Source organism: Vidua chalybeata, chromosome 21, assembly GCF_026979565.1.
Source record: "Vidua chalybeata isolate OUT-0048 chromosome 21, bVidCha1 merged haplotype, whole genome shotgun sequence".
NCBI classification, from domain to species: Eukaryota; Metazoa; Chordata; class Aves; order Passeriformes; family Viduidae; genus Vidua; species Vidua chalybeata.
Genome location: NC_071550.1, coordinates 9,813,602 through 9,832,017, shown reverse-complemented (window position 1 = coordinate 9,832,017; position 18,416 = coordinate 9,813,602). Strand labels below are relative to the sequence as shown.

General features: G+C 52.0%; 1 protein-coding gene across 5 annotated transcripts in view; it reads left to right on the top strand.

Annotated features, from left to right (window-relative positions):
- The window catches only part of PNPLA7 (patatin like phospholipase domain containing 7), a 127,440-nt gene extending 109,507 nt beyond the window's left edge, over positions 1 to 17,933 (top strand). For all 5 annotated transcript variants that reach the window (XM_053961993.1, XM_053961991.1, XM_053961994.1 and 2 more), the window contains 7 exons: positions 677 to 793; positions 2,668 to 2,816; positions 5,287 to 5,439; positions 7,481 to 7,588; positions 11,393 to 11,477; positions 16,033 to 16,136; positions 17,142 to 17,933. In XM_053961993.1, the coding sequence (XP_053817968.1) occupies positions 677 to 793; positions 2,668 to 2,816; positions 5,287 to 5,439; positions 7,481 to 7,588; positions 11,393 to 11,477; positions 16,033 to 16,136; positions 17,142 to 17,222 (797 nt within the window). In that variant the 3' untranslated portion in view covers positions 17,223 to 17,933. The remainder of the gene's footprint in view (positions 1 to 676; positions 794 to 2,667; positions 2,817 to 5,286; positions 5,440 to 7,480; positions 7,589 to 11,392; positions 11,478 to 16,032; positions 16,137 to 17,141) is intronic.
- The last annotated feature ends 483 nt before the right edge of the window (positions 17,934 to 18,416 follow it).

Here is an 18,416-nt window from a genome sequence, read left to right as displayed (position 1 = left end):
GTTAAGAGAAAAATCAGTGTATAGGAGCCTTAAAGCAGAATATTTTACAGGAAACACGGCCAATCAATTTCTACTTGACTAAGCTTTGTTTCTAACAGCTTAAAGGATTATTACTGTTCCTTACAGCACCAGCAGAAATGACCCAAGAGAAGATAATGATCCCCACCAGGCATTTGCAGTGGTTTCACAAGACAAAATGTTTGCTTGTTGCAGAGGAGGGAAAACAGAATTTTGGGGGGTTCTACAGCTTATATTTTTCAGGTTCAGGTCCTGCTAAAAGTCAGAGGTTTGTGGATCTCTGTAGAGCACAGTGACTGCAGCTGCACTTGCTCTGTCAATCCCTCTGTCCTCAGGAGAAATCTTTTCCTTCCCCCTCAGCCCCAGCCCCACAAAGCCCTGGTGCTCCCTGCAGTAGGAATATGCTGAGATCCCCCAGAAGGCAGTAAATGTGAGGAATGGGCTTAAACCCCGGGTTCTGGCTTTGCCTGATGTCTGCACAGTCTTCGTTTTATCCTAGCCAGTAGTATGATACAGAAAATAATAAACTGTTTCAATAACTTCCTCACAGTGTTCTGAGGAGAGCCTCTATCTCTTGATTATCTTAATGAGTGCAGCAGCCTCCCCCCTGCGTGGCAGTAATTAATGCTGGCTGATTAATGCTGTGCCCTCCCTGCAGGCTCCCTGTGGAGGTACATTCGGGCCAGCATGTCCCTCTCGGGGTACATGCCTCCCCTCTGTGACCCCAAGGATGGCCATCTCCTCATGGATGGGGGCTACATCAACAACCTGCCAGGTAGGAGCACTGCTTATGGGGGGAGAAATTCCCACAGCTGCCCATCAAACAGCCTGCAAGCCTCGGGGCTCTTGGTTTTTCCCTAAAACACTGAGAAATCTCACAGACCCCTTTAACCTCATGCTGGTTACCTGGAGTCCTTGCTCTCAGTTTCCTGGGTGTTCCCTCTGTCTGGCTTTATTAACACTGGTTTTTTATGAACTTTTTCCTGATAGCCAAATTCTGAACATACAACTCCCAGCTAAGTCTGAATTTAGTGCTTGCTGAAGGAAGGGAGGAGGAATCAAACCACAGACATAAATTCTACCTTGGAGTTTCTATTCAATCAGTTAATTAAGAAATAATTCTGAGACAGCATCAGCATTTGCTGCTCAGGCTGGTGTCACCTGGCAGTGGGGTAATCATGGGGCCATGGAAGGGGGGGATGTGGGGTGTGGGATGAGGTCTGAACCTCCCAGCAGGTGCAGGGCTGTGAATTGTCCGTGTTTGGGATGTGTTTTATATCAGGTTTCACTGCAGTCATGAGGATGGGTGGCTCAGGGGTGGCAGCAGAGCCCTGCAGGTCACTGCAGTTTGTGACACAGGTAAAGAGGGAGGAACCGCAGGAGAGACTCCCACCCGAGCAACCCGAGTCATTTACATCTTCCTGTCACACCCTGACTTTATTTTTCCAGGGCTGTATTTACCTGAAACCCAGAAATGAAATAACACTAAACAGATCCCCCAAATCAGCATCTGGTATTCTCTGTGCTTGTAAGCAAGATTTGCGAACTGCAAAGCAAAGCACCTCTTGCATCTCCACAGCTGGAGAGGGCAAAGAGCAGACACAGGTGACACTGAGTGGGAAACAATAGACTGAACGAGCCCAGGAATATAAATCCAAGTTGCAGAGCAGATCTGATCTAAAGAAGTGTCTAAATTAAGCCTCTAAATTGGCTCTTCAGAGCTGTGGTTTTCCTACGCAAAGCTATTCTGGAAACTGCAACTATCTTGGACTCTGGGGGTGTGAAAGAAATATAAATCCATTCTGTGAGGTTCATGTCCTTCTCTTCCCTCCCTTGGCGCTTCCCTAAATCCTCACCCATATCCAGAGATTGCAGCTCGTCCTTTTACTGACCTTGAAGTAGGAAGTGTTGCCTCATTTCTCTTCCCACTTTGAGATGTGAATCCTTCTCTTGGATCCCAGAGCTGTTCTCAGGCTGCCATCCAGCCTCTCCTCACTGGCAGGTCCCTGTCCTGCTCCTCCCTTTGTCACCTTCTCCCTGCAGCATTGGCACTGCTCTCTCTAAGGCACTGCCACTTGTTCTCTCTGCAGGTCCCCCAGTCTTTTTTTAGAATTAATGTGGGTTTGATGTGCTCTATCCCATTATACCCAACATGGTGTCACCACCCTGGTGCTGTGTCCCCTGTCCCCTGCTGCCTCACAGGGCTTCTGGTGACCTCAGGGAGGATCAGGTCATCTCACTGATCAGGGGAAAAACATCCCTGTCAGTGATGTCCTCCTGTGGGGGACTCACCCTGGGGTCACCCAGGGCTTGGCTGGTGCAGGATTTGGGATCCCTCCCTCCCTCCCTGAGTGGGAATGGTTTGGGCAGAGCTGCTGCAGATTCATATGGAATCACAGAATTGTTTAGGCTGAAGATCCCTCTAAGAGTGAGGCCAGCCATTCCCCAGCACTAACCCATGTCCCCAAGTGCCACATCCACCTGGCCTTTGGGTCCCTGCAGGGATGGGCGCTGATGGTCACTTGTGTCCTGCTGCTCGCTCGTGCTGGGTGCGACCTCAGGCCACACACCTGAGCCATGCAGATCTGTATCTGCACCTGGGGGCAGCAGCAGGGAGGGCACAGGGGCTCTGACACCTCCTGTCCCCAGCTGACGTGGCCAGGTCCATGGGGGCCAAGGTGGTGATCGCCATTGACGTGGGCAGCCGCGACGAGACCGACCTGACCAACTACGGCGACTGCCTGTCCGGCTGGTGGCTGCTCTGGAAGAGGTGGAACCCCCTGGCTGAGAAAGTCAAGGTACTGGGGGCTAGGCTGGAATGGCAGCTGGTTTTCCAGAGCAGTGGGAGGAGTGGGAAGATTCCCTCTGTTACTCAGGGATCAAGTCTGTGCCAGATTTGTTGTTTTGCTGGATTTCACAGAGTCACTGGGTTGGGAGAGACATTTTAAGACCATCGAGTCCAACCCAGCCCCAACCCCTCAGCTAAACCCTGGCACCCAGTGCCACATCCAGGCTTGTTTTAAACACACCCAGGGATGGTGACTCCACCACCTCCCCAGGCAGCCATTCCAGAACTTTATCACCCTTTCTGTGAAAAACTTTTCCTAATATCCAACCTAAATTTCCCTTGGTGCACCTTGAGACTGTGTCCTCTGGTTCTGTCAGTGCTGCCTGGAGGAAGAGCCCAACCCCACCTGAGCACAGCCACCTTTCAGGAGCTGTACAGAGTGATCAGCTCACCTCTGAGTCTCGTTTTCTCCTGAAAATTGAATTCTCGTTCAAAGAACTGGGCAGTGCCTTGACACCACAGGGAAGGCAGCGATGTGGGAAGGGGCTGGCAGAATTCTTACAGCAAATAAACCTTTTCTTGGAGCTGCATACATTCTGATGAAGTCAGAATTTATTAATTTTACCCATAAAAGTTGTAAATCTGTCCAGCTCACTTTCTATCCTGTATATCTCTGAACTGCTGATTTAGGGAGATTTTAGCACTTGGCAGTAATTAAGTACAACTGATAAGCATGGGTCTGCAGAGCATGATTTTATTATTATTATTTTCCTTTTGTTGCATGTGCTCAGGCCAACTCTGTTCCTTATTCTTCATTTCCTAAATTACCTGGCTCTGCAGCTGTCCCCCAAGTGAATATTAATTTTAATTCTTTCCTCCCAATTGCGTTCCCCATTTGGGATTGGTCTCAGTAGTACCCAGTGAAATATTCCAACTGCCTGAATGGCAGTAGGCACCCATGGAAACATGGAATTCCTTCTGAACACCATAAAACACTTTTTTTTATTGGTAGTGGTGAAACACTGGCCAAACAGAGGGCTGGCAGAATTTCCATCTGTGGAAATGGTCAAAACTCAGCTGGATGTGGTCTTGGACAAGCTGCACCAGCTGACCCTGCCTGGGCAGGAGGGATGGATTGGATGATCTCAGTGGGTCCCTGTCCACTCAGCCATTCTGCACAATCTCTGCCCTGGCACTGGACAGATCAGAGAACCATGGAATTACAGACTGTCTCGGGTTGGAAGGGACCTTAAAGCTCATTCACTTCCACCCCAAGGCTCCAAGCCCTGTCCAACCTGGCCTTGAACACTGGCAGGGATGGGGCATCACTGATTCTGCCTTGAAGGATCCCTGTGCCCCTCACCTCAACACAGATCTCTAAGCACTATATATATTTCACTATATCCTGGGATGAAAGTCTGGGTTCAGGCTTGTTGGAAGGCAGTTCCCTTCCTGGTGCTGATCATGGACACTCCTCCCTGCCTGCCCACGCTGGGACCCAGCTGGAGGTGCTGCTGTGCCAGGCCATCACCAGGTGCCAGCTCTCTCGGTTTGAAAAGCCAGGTGTCTGCTAAGGAAGGCAGGAGCCTCCCCTGAAATGGAAAATGTAAACACTCCCCCTCTAGATTGTTATAATTTTGAAATAGAGAGGCTCTCAGGCAAAGATATGGGAATAGGAATAACAGCTCTTTAACAGGAAAATTAAAAATACAAATGCAATAGTACAAAAAAGGAAAACAAACCACTGGCAGAGTGAGAGCAGGCCCTGGCAGGCTGTGGGTCAGGGTGTGGCAGCAGTGCCATTCCATGGGGGCTCAGCCCTCCTGCAGTGCCAGCTGTGCTTCTGCTGGGGCAGGATCCTGGACAAGGCTGGAGTTTTCCTCTGAAGCTCCAGGGCTGCTGGAGATGGGCCTTGGCTCCCTCTGGGAATGCAGTGGGGCAGAAAGCTGCTCCTCTGGGAATGCAGTGGGGCAGAAAGCTGCTCCTCTGGGAATGCAGTGGGGCAGAAAGCTGCTCCTCTGGGAATGCAGTGGGGCAGAAAGCTGCTCCTCTGGGAATGCAGTGGAGCAGAAAGCTGCTCCTCTGGGAATGCAGTGGGGCAGAAAGCTGCTCCTCTGGGAATGCAGGGGGCAAAGGCTGCTGTGCTGTTCCAAACTGCAGATTTTATCCAGGTAGGAATGCTTGGCTCCTGCCCTGGGCGGAGCCTCTCCCCATGGGATGCTGGAATTTTCTCAGCCATGCAGGGACACTCAGTGGCCATGAAGAGAAGAGATCTCCTGGAGGGAGGATTGGCTGTGGGAGAGATAAAGAAAAGTGGCAATGCACAGAGGAGAACTGCCCCAGCTCTGACAGATGGGGATAGAGCACACACCCCCATTTCCAGCCTAAGACACCAGCTCACTTCTCCCCCGTGGTGAGCACACCGAGCACATTCTGAAACCCACTTGGAGGAGCTGAATTTGTGAATTTGTGCCGGGTAGGTGCTGAACATGGCTGAGATCCAGACACGGCTGGCCTATGTGTGCTGCGTGCGGCAGCTGGAGATGGTGAAGAACAGCGACTACTGTGAGTACATCCGGCCCCCCATCGACCGCTACGGCACCCTGGACTTCGGCAAGTTCGACGAGATCTGTGTGAGTGCCAGCCCTGCTCCTCACAGCCCTGCTCCTCACAGCCCTGCTCCTCACAGCTCTGCTGCTGCTAATTAGTGCTGCAGCCGGTGCAGAGCAGAGGAGTGCATTGGCAGAGTGAATAATTGACACTCTATAATGCTGTGGAATGATATCCTGGCTGGGAGATTGGATTAGCAGCAGGAATTGAGTTAGTAATCTTGATTCTCTAATGACCTGTGAAGGGATGGGTTACCTCGCTCTGTTTCGAGGCAGTTCGGGCTCAGCTGCTCAGTGAGAGCTGCTCTGGGCAGTTTTGGGGTTTGGCATTGCTGTGGTCTGGGGTTTGTCCTCACTTTCTCTTCCTGGAACTTCTTGTAGCATGAAAGGTTTGCAGAAATCTGACAGGGAGGCCTTGAATCCTGGAAATGGAGGGAAACGTGGAAATACCTGGTTCTGTGAACGTTTTAACACTTCTATGAATAAAACATCATCCACAATTCCTCTGCACCCCTTAGAGGGTCAGGAAGTGGCACCAGTGTCAGGGTGTTGGAGAAGTGGTGCTGCCAGGTCACACATCACTGGCACTGGGTTGTGTTTGTTTGTGTCAGAGCCCAGCATGGGCAGAGCTGGCTCCAGGTGTGCAGGGAATTGTCCTGGTGACATATTCCAGTGTTCACAGCAGAAATGTCCCTGCCCAGGCAGGACAGCAAAAGCCATTCTGGCTCAGTGTCTCCTGCCAAGAAAGTGATTTTGCTGTCTCCTTCCATTTTTTGCCTGTTTTAGCCATGCAAGCATCTTCCATGTCCAGATATTCCTGCAGAGCTTTGCTCCTCTCCCAGGCTGGAAAACCACCACTCCTCCTTGAAGTCAATCTCCATCACACTTCAGTGAGAAGCTGTGATGCTCCTTAGCCTGCAGACTGATCTCCCTGGTCCTGGCTTAGCAAGCACTGACCAACCCCAGGAGCACAGCTTAGCCCTGCAGGTTCTCATCTAAGAGACTCCTTAGGACACACAGCAGCTACTCCAAACCACCAGCTGATTTCCCCAGTGTAAATGCTTTCTCTGGGATATTTGGTGCCTCTTGGCTCCTGGGCAAACACTTCTGTCTGCTTGTGGATCTGGGACTTCGCTGATAAATAATTCTTTGTTCTTTGCCAGCTGGAGAGCCCTGGCTGATTGGAAAACCTTGACAGACAGGTGTGGTGGTTCATCACAGGAGCAGATCGTGAGCTGTCACATCCCTGCTCTGTTCTAATGTGCTGCTGTTAAAGAGATGTAAAGGCAGCAGGCAAATTTTGTCAGTGCAATAAAACTTGAGAGAAGGGCAGTTCCTCACAAGTGTCACTGTCTGTGAGCAGGTTCTTGGCACCAGACGCTGCAGGGATGGAGGGGCAGCACCTCCTGGATTCTCATTCCCTGCAGCACAGCTCAGTAACTTTTGTCCACAAGGGAGCTTTAAACTGTGCTGTCCAAAGGGAAGGACAGTCCAGGAATTCCTTTATCCTTAGGGGCTGGGAAGTAGTGTGGGGGGGTGGGTTTCATTTCAGCTGTGTGCCTGGATTTTACAGGAAATAGAAACGGGCACCAGCGTTTTCCAAGGAGCTGAAATCTCTTCATGTCACACCCGTCGTGTACAGCCCTGAGCAGGGGTGGCTGTGGGTCAGTTCCTGCAGCTCAGCTTCTCCTGGCTATTTTGGGTCAGCCTGACCCTGCCAGTGGCAGAGCTGTCAGCTCCTTTTTCTCCCCTTAATCACCCCCACGCTGGGCTGGGATAGATGGTGAGAAGTGAATTCCAGCCCCAAGGAAGGCTCTGAACCCTTATCCAAAAATGAGAGGAGGGACAACACCAGGGGTTTAGTGCTGCTGCCAGAACCAGAGCTGGAGATGGGATCCAGGGCTCCCAAAAGCTCTGTCCTTCCCATTTGATTTTTCAACATAATTTCTACTGTCTTTGGAGAAAAATAATAAAACTTCGAGTGTGGGTCTGTTCTTTCCAGTTGTTTCCATGCTAATGGTAGTTATTAATTACTTTCTTTTCTCCTGATTATTTTTTTTTCCAGGAAGTGGGATACCAGCATGGGAAAACCGTATTTAATGTGTGGTGCAGGAGTGGAGTCCTTGACAAGATGCTGAAGGACAGGCAAGAGACCTGCAAATCCAAAACTGATGTAAGTGCTCAGGGAAATGCTCTGTGCTCCTGGAGCTGCCCAGGGCTGGGACAGGGGACAGTGACTGCCCTGAGGCTGGTTCACAGCTCAGTGCTCTGTATCTCCTGGCAGGGAAGTTCCAGTTGGTTTTAAGAAACAGTTACCACCTTTTTGAAGAATTTGGATAATATATTGTAATAGAAGGGCTCACTGTCCTTCCTCTCCTTTGAATCCCTCTGATTTGAAACCCAAGTGCTACACAGGCTTCATGTTTTACCCAGTAATTCTTTTTTATCATCTTTTAGAGAGGGAAATGAGCAGTAATTTTTTAAGGGATGGCCAGAATGAATCATAGCTGTCAGGAGCCTCACAGAGGGAAGTTAAGTGAGGTGAGAGATGACACTGAGGATTTGCAGCTCTCCAGGGGTGGGTGGCAGAGCACTTTGGCTTGGAGATAGGGAGAGGATGGATGGCAGGATGGACACTGAGCCAGGGATGAGGGGTGGATGATTCCACATCCAGGTGCCCTCAGTGTCAGCAGAGGCTGTGAGTCACTGAGGGGTGGAAATGGCTCTGCTGGGAGGAGATGAATGTCACCCTCAGCTCCAGGGGGACTTCCCAGCATCAGATGGATCTGCCCACGCTGCCTGGCAGGGCCAGAGTGGCTCTGGAAGGTGGGTCCTCAGTCCACCTCTGGCACCTCCTGATCAGACATCAGGGGCTGGGGTCCAGGTTTTGTGTTAAAAGTCATAAGGAGAAGTCAAGGCAGGGAGAATTGTGTGTCTCAGAGTTGGCTGTGTCCTACTTCAGCCTCGCTTTTATCACCAGCCAGTAAAAAGCCTCAAACATTTTCAGTGCTGTGACAGACACTTGTTTTAAAGAAGACTGCTTTTTAAACTGCCCTTTTTTACAGGATTCAGTAATGGAGGGGAATATTTCACTTAAATCATGCTATCACAGCAGCATGATGGACATTTGTCACACCTGCCCTGGGTTCTGTGGCACTTCAGTGCCCTGGAGAGCAAATCTGTCACCTCCTCATTGCAGACACAGCCTGGCCCTGCACTCACCTGATAATGAGGCACCAAGTGCTGATTGCTGAGGTGCCACAGCATGGCAGTAACAGGGTTGGGAGAGTGACTCACCAACCCTACCAGGTTATGGAGCAGGAACCACAGGCTCTGTGTATCCCTGGACCTGTGGGATCATCTGCTCATCCTCCTAAAGCTCCAGAGCCCTCTGAAACCCAAGATTTTTGCATGTGACTTCTGTTGCAGAAGATTTATTTCTATGAAGTTACAGCTCCCACTGGGGTGTTTTTCTTGCTTTTCTTAGTCCATTAGAGTCACTTAAGTCCTTTAGCTGTGTTATCTTCCAGGCAGAGCAGCTGATATTTTTAACTTGCCTTTCATTAGCAAAGGTTTTCATGCTTTATATGTTTTAGTTCTTCATCTATTTCTGGAGTGTTCAACATCTGAGAGCTGAGTACCATTTCTTTTCGTCCCGTTTCCGTGTCGTGAGCATTGCAATTTTATTTAAAAATCCAGATATTTAATCATTTAGATTCTTCTGCTTTGCTTTGATCATTTAGTCCCTGTTTATCTTGTCTCCAAAATGCAAATACTGAAGACACAAACAACAGGAACCTTAGATAAACTTTACTTTGAGCAGCTCTTAATCTTCCCCAATATGGAATGCTGCAGCACCATTAATTGGGTCTACTTGGGGAAGTTCTGTCTACTGAGCTGTTATTCATAGTCAAAGCTAAATATAATCCAGTGGACTACAATAGTAGCTGTCTTTCTCCTCTAACTTATTTCATAAAGATTGTGCCAAAGAGAAAACTTTCCTCCTTGGGAAAAAAAAAATACCAGAGAGGTCTGAGAGTAGGCTTCAGGTGGATCTGAGACACTTCTTTGCTTTGTGTTATCTGATGGGAGGGTGATTTTGTCCTTAAAAGTAGTGAGAGGAAGCACTGAAACATTAAACTCCTGTTTGTAAAGCACCAAATGAATGTGGGAAGACACCTGCTTTCCCACAAGTGGTTTTCCAGTCCTGGTGCTTTGGGTGCCCTCAGACAGGCTGACCTGGGGGTCAGCTGGGGGACAGATGCTTCTGAGGGTCCAGTCACACTTCATTCCCATCCCTCCTCACCACAGGAGCTGCTGATGGTGTTCCTGGGGCATGCTTAGGTGCTGGGCCCTGCAGGATTTTGTTCAGCTGTTCATGCAGAGCCCTGGACTTCCATCCCATCCAAAGCCTGTCCCTGCCTGCTCCCTGCTCCCAGGGCAGCCTGGCTCTTGTCTGCCCCAGTGCTCTGTGCAGCCACCTCATCCTCCTGGGTTTTGGGGTGCAGGGACAGCCTCGGATGTGGCTGTGTCCCTGTGGTGGCCAGAGGGTGCACGTGTCCCTCCCTGAGCTGTGTGGCACAGACTGGAGCTGTCAAGGAGCTTTTCTTCCCTGTCCTGGGAAGGAGCTTTCTGCAAATGCTGCACCGGGAACGTTCAGGTTGGATGTTCAAAGGGAGCCTGGGCTGACTCATCCTTTCCAGCAGTTCCTAAACAGTCACAATGAGCTTCCCAACTTCTTTATGTTTTAAGGTGTGTGTCCTGAGCTACTGCTGTTCCATTTCATACAGGAACCTTTTCATTCCCTCCAGGCTTTCTCTGCCCCCGTTGCTTGTCCTGGATCTGCTCTGTGCTGTGGCTGTTCTAAATTACATCAAAATCAGCTACAGATGAAAGGTCAACTGAGAGCACTTTGCTGCAGCAGCAATGGGCTGCTGCTGTGACCCCACAGGGGTTGTGTGATTCACAGGGTTGGTGTTCTTGCCAGAGGAGCAGAGGATTGTTCATAAAACCCCGTGTTAGGAAGCTGCCCTGGCTGGGAGCACATGGCAGGTCTGGGTGTTTGGGAACACAACTGTCACAGCAATTCCTGGCAGCCCAGTTCCCTCTGCCAGCTCTCCCCATCCTCTTCCTCTGGGTTGGGGTTTTTACTGTGTTCATTAAATTTACTGAGTTTAAAAAAGGATGAGAGGTGTTGAGGTGTCCACCTGGGTATGTTGTGCCTGGCCCCAGAGAGGGAGGGGGGCTGCAGGAAGCCTGAGAGGGCTCTTCAATGCCAAAGTTGGGTTTTCTTAGAGGAGAGACTGGAGCAAGAACTTCTCAAAATAGAGAACACTCAGCCCACTGCTTGGGGTGGGACAGAGTGAAAATAACAAGGGTTTACTGGAGAGGGGAATTGCAGTGGGAGATGTCTCTGCAGGCTCTTGATCCCTGCAGCACCTCCAGCTCTGGGGCTTTTAGGGGTCCCTGGGGGGTCCTGGTCACCCCAGTGCCCACCTGTCCCTGCAGCCTCTGTGGCATCACTCCAGCTGAGGGATGGGCCACCTGTGTGTCCCACCTGGCCACCTTCTCCCCAAAGCAGAAGCTCCCTAGGGGCTGCACCTGGCCCAGCCAGTCCCTCTTACAAAGGGGCCCTGATGGAGAAAAACACATGGAGTGAGCTCTGGCCATGCCAGGGCCCAGCTCCTCCTGTGCTTCTCTCTGGGGCCTTCTTAATAAGGCTTCTTGTTGTGTGGGTGGAATAAGAGCCATTAAAAGCATGTCCCACTGTTGGGAATCCCATCTCTGCCACCAGACCTGCCTCAGGAGAGCTGTTTTGAGGAGTTCTCACTGATGAGTAATGGCTTTTGAGGGGGCAGCTGTGGAGAATTTGTGCGTCTGGAGCTTTGTCTGTTCAATATCATTTTTGTACAGTCTCGACTTGTTTGGATTTTCTGTGAACATTTGCTGACAAACCTTCAACTTCTCTGTGTTCCAGAACGTGACCTGTCCCACCACGTCCTTCACAGACCTGGCCGAGATCGTGTCCCGCATCGAGCCCGTCAAGGCTCCGCTGGCAGACGGTGAGCGGGGAGCAGGGACAGCTCCTGTCTGACTGCCAGCCTCCCCTCCCCTGCCCTCCCTGTGCTCAGCAAGGGCCTGCTGGGCACTGCCAGCCATCCCCTGCTCCCCTCAGAGCCCTGACCCTCTGTGTCCCCCTCCTGCCACCTCCTCTGGGACAGCGGGATCACTCGGGATGTCCTCAGCACCTGCTGCCAGGCTCTTACTGGTCAGCTCCCGGGGGGAATAATCCCTGCTCCAGTCTCAGCTGAGGGAAATAACACAAGTGGCAGCTCAGCTTCCATCCCCTCGGGCTGTCCCCGTGCCCTTCTGCTGGCTCCATCCTCAGCCCTGTTGGGCAGGGGGGAGGCTGAGTTAAAGCCCTGCCCCAAGGATGTTTTCCCATGTTGGGCAGGGGGGAGGCTGAGTTAAAGCCCTGCCCCAAGGATGTTTTCCCTGCTGTCGTGAGTAGGATCAGGAATGACTCACTGGCTCCACTGCTTTTTGTGTGCTCGTGTTGTGGGAGCAGCAGTGGAGTGATGAGGAGCAGGTAGCAGCTCCTGCATGGTGACACAGAGGTGCTCTGTGCCCTGTGCTGGCCCTGCCCTGCAGAGCAGTTCCCTGTTTATGGAGCTCCCAGATCCAAAAGGATCAGAGCTTTGCAGGCCTGAGTGTGTCACCAGGGCTGGAGTTCTTTCTAAACAGTCTCTTCCCCTCCTCCTGATTTTTGTTCCTGCAGAGGGAAAGCTAAAGTTAGCAGTGCTCCCATCTGTGACTGTTTGCAGAGATGTCCCTGTGGTAATTTGAAATGCTAATTACAATCATATGCCTTATGAAGAAAATATTAATCAAATGTGGTTGAAGCAGCCATTGTGAATAACAGTGAAGAGTTCATGGTATGTGGTTATTTAAGGCTCAGGCACTGAGACTTGCTGAGATTTAACCAGAGCACTGGGACAGAGCCTCCTCCTTTCTGGAGCTCCTGATAATTCCTGCTTTCTGCGGGGCGAGGCCGTGGATGGAGCGTGGCAAATGGACATGGCACCTTCTGGGCTGAGGAGGGGCAGTGCAGGGGCTGCTGGGGATGGATGGGATGGGCTCCTCACGAGCTCCTCACCTGCTGAAATCCCTTGGCTGTAGGGTCTGGAGGAGGGGGTGGCAGCAGAGTCGTGCACGTGGGCACCATGCAGGGAAGGATCCTTTGTGTTCTGCCATGGGTGGCTGTGTGTGGCTGAAGGGACCCTGCCCATGTGTGGGTGGCAGTGACAGCAGTGACATTCCTTGGTGTCCTCTGTGCATGAGACTTCTCCTAAAGAGCTGTGGGGGAAGTTCTGTGGTGAGGTGAGCTCAGGGGGAGGTGACTCCTCCCTGCAGTGGCCTCGTGGCTGTCAGGTGGCTCCTCCGGGCTGGTGAGCTCTGGCATTGCTCTGCTGTGGGGTGAGGGGGCTCTGAGGCTTGTGACCTGTGTAGGGGAGGGGACAGGGAGCTGCTTGGTGGCCTGGCAGTGGCCCTGCACTGTCACCTTTGGTCTCCCTGGAAATCCCTTCCTGAGGGAAGTCTTGGATCACAGAGGCTGAGAAAGGCTCTGCCTGTTCTGAGAGCACACTGCTGCTCTTGGGCTGGCTGAGGAAATTCTGGCAGTAATTTTGTTCTCAAGAAAGCAAAGGGAAAGGTTAAAGTTCTGGTGGATGGGGAAGGGTCAGTACAGAGGGTGAGAAGCCTGGATGGGACAGGAGCTGTGTGGGTTGGGGAAAGGGCAGGGGAAATTGTGGGGAAAGGGCAGGACAGTTTCTTCTCCTGTGAGTGACCAAAACCATTAAAAAGTTTTAAAAAAGGGAGCGTGTCCCTCAGGCATGGCTGAGCAGAGGGACCTGAGTGCCAGAGTGCTGGGCACAGGTGTCTCATCTCACAGCAGTGTTGGTGGCCCTGTTGCCATTCTCCATCCACACGTTCCCTCAGCCAGGATCATCCCTCTGCCCAGCTGTGGCTTGGACCCACAGAGCCATGGCTGTGGCCAGGGGAGCACAGGTGCCACTCTTGGGGGTGGCTTTGTCCCATCCCTGCTCAGGCTCACCCCGTGAGGGATTGCTGAGCCCAGGAGATGAAACACTTGTAGCAGTGGTCATTTGGATAAAGGGATTTGTGGAGAAGAAATTTTCATGGTGGTGTCAAATGCCTGGGTTTGCCATTCAGCTGGAGCAGGAGACATCCCAGCGCCTCTCGAGGGACACAGTTAGCAGGCACCAGCCACCACTGCACCTTTGCTGTTTAAAAAGAACCTCTCTGGAGCAGCACCAATGCAGCTGAGGCTGTGCTGAGCTTCCAGGTCCTGACTGACGCCGAGGCCTGGCAGTGCCTCTGCAGGAGCCCCTCCTGCCACACCACAGCTGTCCCAGCTGGGGGTTCCCTGCAGGAATCAGCCACAGAGCAAAGAAGCACCACAGCTGCAGGAGCACAAGGCAGATCTCTGCGTGGGGAAATGTGCCCTTCCTGCAGGGAATGTGCTCACCCTGCTCAGGGCAGGCTTGGGCACCTTCCCAGGCTGGAATCTCCTCCTGGCTGGCTGGATTAAAGGCTGAGCTCTTTGGGTGGTGCTGAGTTGAACAGAGCAGCAAGGCCTTGCTCCTGCTTGGTGCTTCTGGGAGGTTTTGTAGTGCCCAGAGCAGTCAGTGAGCCTCAGCCTTGATGGAAGGTGATGTTTTAGGACAGCAGGGCCACCTCCTGTTCTCCTCTTTCCCCTCCAGCACCCAGAACTGTACTGTGAGGGATGTGAGAAGGGTGGCTCTTGGTTCTGTGCCTGTAGAAGGACCTATTAAATGCTGAATAGTGCTGGGAAAATCAAGGAATTTGGTCTTGATGGCAGCTGGTTTTATTGGAGGTGTAAACTCCAAACTCTTGTTTGTGGTGTCTGTTGCTGTTCAGATGAGTTTCCAGTTTCTCTGGTGTATTTTATCAAAGATTATCATTAGTGTTTTTAGTAAAAACTAACAATCATTCTCTAATTCACAGTAAAAAAAAAAAATTAAAAATTAAAAATACCTAATGTCTTTCATTCCAATGTTCTAGCAGTTGGTTGTAGTTATGTGCTAGGAGAAAAGGCTGTGGAACAGACTGTGCTGTTGTCTTCAGCGTGGAGCAGATGCTCTTGATGGCTCCCAGGAGAAATACTTAATGAAGGATCTGTTTAAACAGGAGCCCCTCTCTTCACCAGTGGGCTGCATCCAGGTATTGCCTCAGAGCACACTGGAATGAACTCAGGAAAGGGGGAGAAGAGCTGGTGTCACACAAATGTGGTTTTAATGGTAATCATAAAATGTCATTTTCGTGCCTTAAGCTGCATCCTGAAGCTCTGGGTGCCAGCAGAGGAAGGTGCTGCCTGCCATGGGCTCTGCCTTGCTGCCCACGTGCCCTGGTGTCACGAGAGGCTGGGACAGGCTCTGCAGGGGCAGGGGGGGGAGCTGGGACCATCAATGGCTCCCCCAGCCCAGCACATTCCTGGAGTTGCTCTGGGGAGTCAGCCCTGCTGCAGGTGGAGGCATAAAAGGGTTTGAGTTGGGAGGAGCCTTAAAGCTCATCCACTTCCACCCCTGCCATGGCAGGGACACCTCCCACTGTCCCAGGCTGCTCCCAGCCCTGTCCAGCCTGGCCTTGGGCACTGCCAGGGATCCAGGGGCAGCCCCAGCTGCTCTGGGCACCCTGTGCCAGGGCCTGTCCACCCTCCCAGGGAACAATTCCTTCCCAATATCCAATCAAACCCTGTCTTCCTTAAGGCCATTCCCCCTTTTCCTTTCCTCCAGGCCCTTGGGAGCTCCTGCTCCTGCTGCCAGATCCTCCAGGTGATCTCCAGGTGCTAGGAGAGGCGTTGGCTCTGCACTGATGTGTCCTTATTCCATGGGAACAGGCTGGGGCTGGAGCCTTCCTTGCACATCCTGCTGCTGTGCACAGCTCTTGAGACTCCCTAAATTATGTTAATCTGCTGGATTGCTGGAGAAAGCAAGTGATTGTCCTCTGCAGAGAGGAAGGGAGTGTAAATGTCACCATCCCTGTGGAGCAGAGATTGTGAGACACTCGGTTATCAGCTCCAAACAGGCGGAGCTCACCCTAAGCCTGGGATCCCTGTTCCCAGAGCCCGTGGCACAGGGAGCTTGGCTTGGCAGCTCAGAGGCTTCTGAAGGTGTCCCACAGGTCTGGTTGGGCTGAGGGGTGGAACACAGCAGCTCTGCTGTGAAGGGCATTCCCCAGGGAGCATTCCCCCAAAACCTGTGTCCCTCTGGGAACTGGCAGCCACAGTAACCCAAACAGTTGGACAGGGCTGCTGTGCTGTGGTTCCTTGGATTCTCTAGGGGCCAACTGACAGAGACTTGGGTCCAGGACACCAACTGACAGAGAGGACATGGTTTATTTTTATGTGCTGAGGAGCTGAGATCTCTCTATGAGCAGTCCCAGTTCACTGAGCTGCAGAGAGCTGCTGGCACTGTCCTGCCTGTGCTCAGTGACAGTGGCAGTCATTCCTCTTGCAATTTCCTCTGCCTCTCTGCTTGCCAGTTAAACCCTGTGCTTTGTGTCTTCTCTCTTCAGATGAGTCAGACTACCAGACTGAGTATGAGGAAGAAGTTCTGGACAGCCAGAAGGATGATTACCTCGATTTCATAAGCAACCAGGTTGAGGAAGACTCTGACTCGGTATGAGCCACACTGGAACAGGCAGTGGCTGCTCTCTGTTGGGTCCTGGCTGAATGGTGTGAGGTGGATGTGTTGGGAGAGATGCTGAGAGAAGCATCTGGGAGGGGCTGCCTGAGGCCTGTGCAGAATTGCTTTTTGTTAGTACAGACACTAAATGGCACATGCTCACCTTGCCACGTGTGGCAAAACCTGGCCACAGTTAAATCCTGGTCCTGCAGCTCTGTGGGTTTGCTCATGAGGTGGATCAGGGCTGGAGAGGCTGAGGGAGCTGCTTCCTTCAGCTTGGGGGAGAGGAGCTGAAGGGAGGATCTGCCAGCGGGGTGGGTAGGGAGGAGGTGGTTATGGAGGAGGAGGGGTGGTTATGGAGGAGAAGGTGGTTATGGAGAAGATGCCCATCAAAAAGCCAGGAGGGGACAGGCACAATTTGTGCTGAAGAAAACCCTCCCTGGGGCCAGTGGGAAGTGCTGCCCTGTACACACAGCTGACACCCACCCTGGGCTGTGCAAGGGGAGCTGCAAACTCCACCCTGGTAGATACTTGGAAAGCAATCCCCTGAAGAACCAGCTCCAGCACTTGAGCCAGCCCTGCTTAGAGCAGATGACTGGATTGATCTTCCAGAGGTCCCTTCCAGCCACAGGGACTTGATTCTGTGGGACAGCAGGCCCACCCTGAGGTAACTGTGAGACCAGGTGTGCTGGGTGTGACCCCCAAGCTGAGCAGCACTGCTCAGACAGGTCACATCCCTGCTGCTCTGACTGCAGCAGGGTTTAAAAGGTGCCTGTTGTGTTAGTCATGAGCAGTTCCTCAGTGGGAGCACAGGATGGAGTGGGAAGGGCCCATGTCAGGGTGTCAGATGGTGTCAGTGTTTTGAGAGGGGAGCTGGAGTTCTGTTTGCTGGGCTTACCCAAGCTGGTGGGGAAGGAGGTGAAAAGGACAGGTTTTATCCAGCTCAGAGAGGATGTTTCAGTTGTGAAGTTTCAGTTTGTGCTTCCTTTTCTCCTGCAGGATGAGGAGATGCAGCTGAGGAAGCGCAGGAACGTGCCCGGCGGGGAGGGCCAGGCGAGCAGCACGGGAGAGCCGGGATAGAGCTGGGGAGAGGCCGAGCTGCCAGCTGGAGCCACAGCCCAAACTACTGACAGAGCAGCCCTATTTATTTATTTAATACTTCACCAAACCAAAACAATGCTCAGATGAATGAAGCCAGAGTTCATCCTTCTCCAGCCAGGGCTGGGCACTCAGCACCAGCACAACCTGCACCGAGTCCTTTGGAGCTCTGGGCAGCGGGGCTGCCCTGGGCCCTGCTCCTTCCTGCAGGTGCCAGGAGCAGCAGTTATTGATCACAGACTGGCAGAGAGGAAATGTGCAGTTCAAAGCTGCCTGGATTTTTGCTGCTGTGTTTTTAGGCGCTGTTTTTACTGCCAAGGCCCAAAGAACGCCGTTACCTCCCCCTGCAAGGTGCTGGGAGGGCTCTGAGCAGCAGCACTGGAGAGAGGGAGGGGTTTGTGGGTTGCAGCCTTGCTTTCTTTTCATACAAATCAGGTAACTGTAATAAACTCCTCAGTGACTTCCAACCATGTACTGGTGAGCAATGCTCTGACAGGAGCAAATCTGAATGTACTTCACTTGAAATCTAAACCTAGGAAATCATTGTGAAGGGTGGCCACAGAGCCTGGATCCTTGAGTCATCAGCAGGACATTCACTGACGGATCATGAAGCTGACACTTGCTGGGCAACTCTGGAATCACCACTTGGCTGTACTTGCCCTGTTGAAATAAAGTTATTTTGCTGGATTGAAATGTCTCTGTTTCTTTGCATCAGGTCCTACAAAGAGAAAAGTTGTCAACAACTAAGAGCCCAACTTGCCTCAGCTTATATGAGACTTGCAAAGGAACACACACAGTTTCCAGCTGCTCACCCCAGCAGGAGTCACTCCAGGTATTGTCAGGCACTGGGAAGAAATCTCCAGTGCTCTGTTTCCAGGGCTGGAGCTGTCCTGGCAGTTGGATCTTGTCCAGACACCCCCTGGTGCTGTCTCTGCTTGTGTCACATCTGTCATTGCCAAAGGCTGCATAACCAAGCTGATTCTTGCTTTAAGGAAGCTCCAGCTCAGCCCCAGCTGTGGGTGCTGTTGCCTTGAAGGAATTTGTTATCCAACCAGAGCACTGAGGACACCCCCAAAGCTGCCTCCTTCCCTCAGCTCTCCTGGCCCTCCAAGCATCACCAGAGCTGGGCAGCACCCTAAGGCCAGAAATGTGTTTGGTGAGGACTGGGGGTTGTCA